Source organism: Cajanus cajan, chromosome 2 (genome assembly GCF_000230855.2).
Source record: "Cajanus cajan strain Asha chromosome 2, NIPB_CcT2T_4, whole genome shotgun sequence".
Lineage (NCBI taxonomy): Eukaryota > Viridiplantae > Streptophyta > Magnoliopsida > Fabales > Fabaceae > Cajanus > Cajanus cajan.
Genome location: NC_138518.1, coordinates 44,889,323 through 44,890,542, shown reverse-complemented (window position 1 = coordinate 44,890,542; position 1,220 = coordinate 44,889,323). Strand labels below are relative to the sequence as shown.

Sequence of the window (1,220 nt, the reverse complement as noted above, 5' to 3'; positions counted from 1 at the left end):
GAGGAGCATTGAGGAAATTACCATCGGGGTAGTATTTGGCATGGTATATTTTTTCTGATCAAAGAGTTTGGGTTGGTGAGAAGCCTCCAAGCTTGCTTACCAAGCATAACAAGGTTAAAGACAAATAAGCTTTTGAAGCCAAGTCCACCCTCGGGTTTGGAAATGACAAGCTTTTCCCAATGCATCCATTTGATTCCTTTATGTGTATTTGAGTTTGCACCCCACCAGAAGGCATTTAGTAATTTCTCGATCTCGTCAATGGTTCGGGGGGAATCATGAAGACATTCATAGCATAAGAAGGGAGAGCCTGCAAAAAAGTCTTGATGAGGGTCTGTTTACCTACCTTAGATAGTGATTTGTGGCTCTAAGACTGTAATTTTTTCCAGATACGCTCCTTGATGTACCTGAAAACATCATTTTTATTTCGACCAATCATAGATGGAAGTCCTAGGTACTTACCAGTGGTCTCACAACTCTGGACATGTAAAATATTTGATAACATGTTTTGGATAGCAAGAGGTGCATGTCTGTTTAGAAACACTTCAGATTTTTTGAAGTTTATGGGTTGTCCCGAGGCTATCTCAAAGGTTTCCAAAATGGAAGCAACCTCTTTGGTCTCTTTCTCAGTAGCTTGGAAGAAGAGGAATACATCATCAGCGAACATGAGATGGTTCAGTTTGGGAGCACCACGGTTGATTTGGATACCTTGCAAGTTGCTAAGGAGTTTGGCTTTATGGATAAGGCTGGATAGTCCTTCCATGCCAAGAATGAAGAGGTAAGGGGAGAGGGGGTCTCCTTGTCGGAGGCCTCTACCAGGAATAATAGAGCCAACGCGAATGCCATTAAGGAGAATCTGAAAATGAACAGAAGTGATGCACATCATCATCCAACTTACTCATTTGTTGCAGAAACCGAGACGTTCCATGATGCAACGCAGGTAGTTCCAAGAGAGCCTGTCAAAGGCCTTGCTTATGTCGATCTTCAAAGTTGCTTCATGTTTTGTTTTCTTATTATTACAGCGTAGGTAGTGGATGGCTTCATTCGCGATGAGAACATTGTCCGTGATAAGGCGGTCTTGAACAAAAGTGGCTTGCTCAACAGATACACACTTCTGGAGGAGAGGTTTTAATCGGTTAGCTAGAGCTTTCGACAGAATTTTATATATCACTTTACAAAGGGCTATTGGGCGAAGCTCTTTCATGTTGGAAGGGTTAGGGCAT

General features: G+C 42.3%; 1 protein-coding gene across 1 annotated transcript; it reads right to left on the bottom strand.

Moving 5' to 3' along the window:
* Positions 1 to 364: 364 nt before the first annotated feature.
* Positions 365 to 880, bottom strand: LOC145954944 (putative mitochondrial protein AtMg01250). Its single transcript, XM_083069637.1, has one exon. It carries the CDS (start codon positions 878 to 880, stop codon positions 365 to 367), a length of 516 nt encoding a protein of 171 aa, XP_082925763.1.
* Between the last annotated feature and the right edge of the window lie 340 nt (positions 881 to 1,220).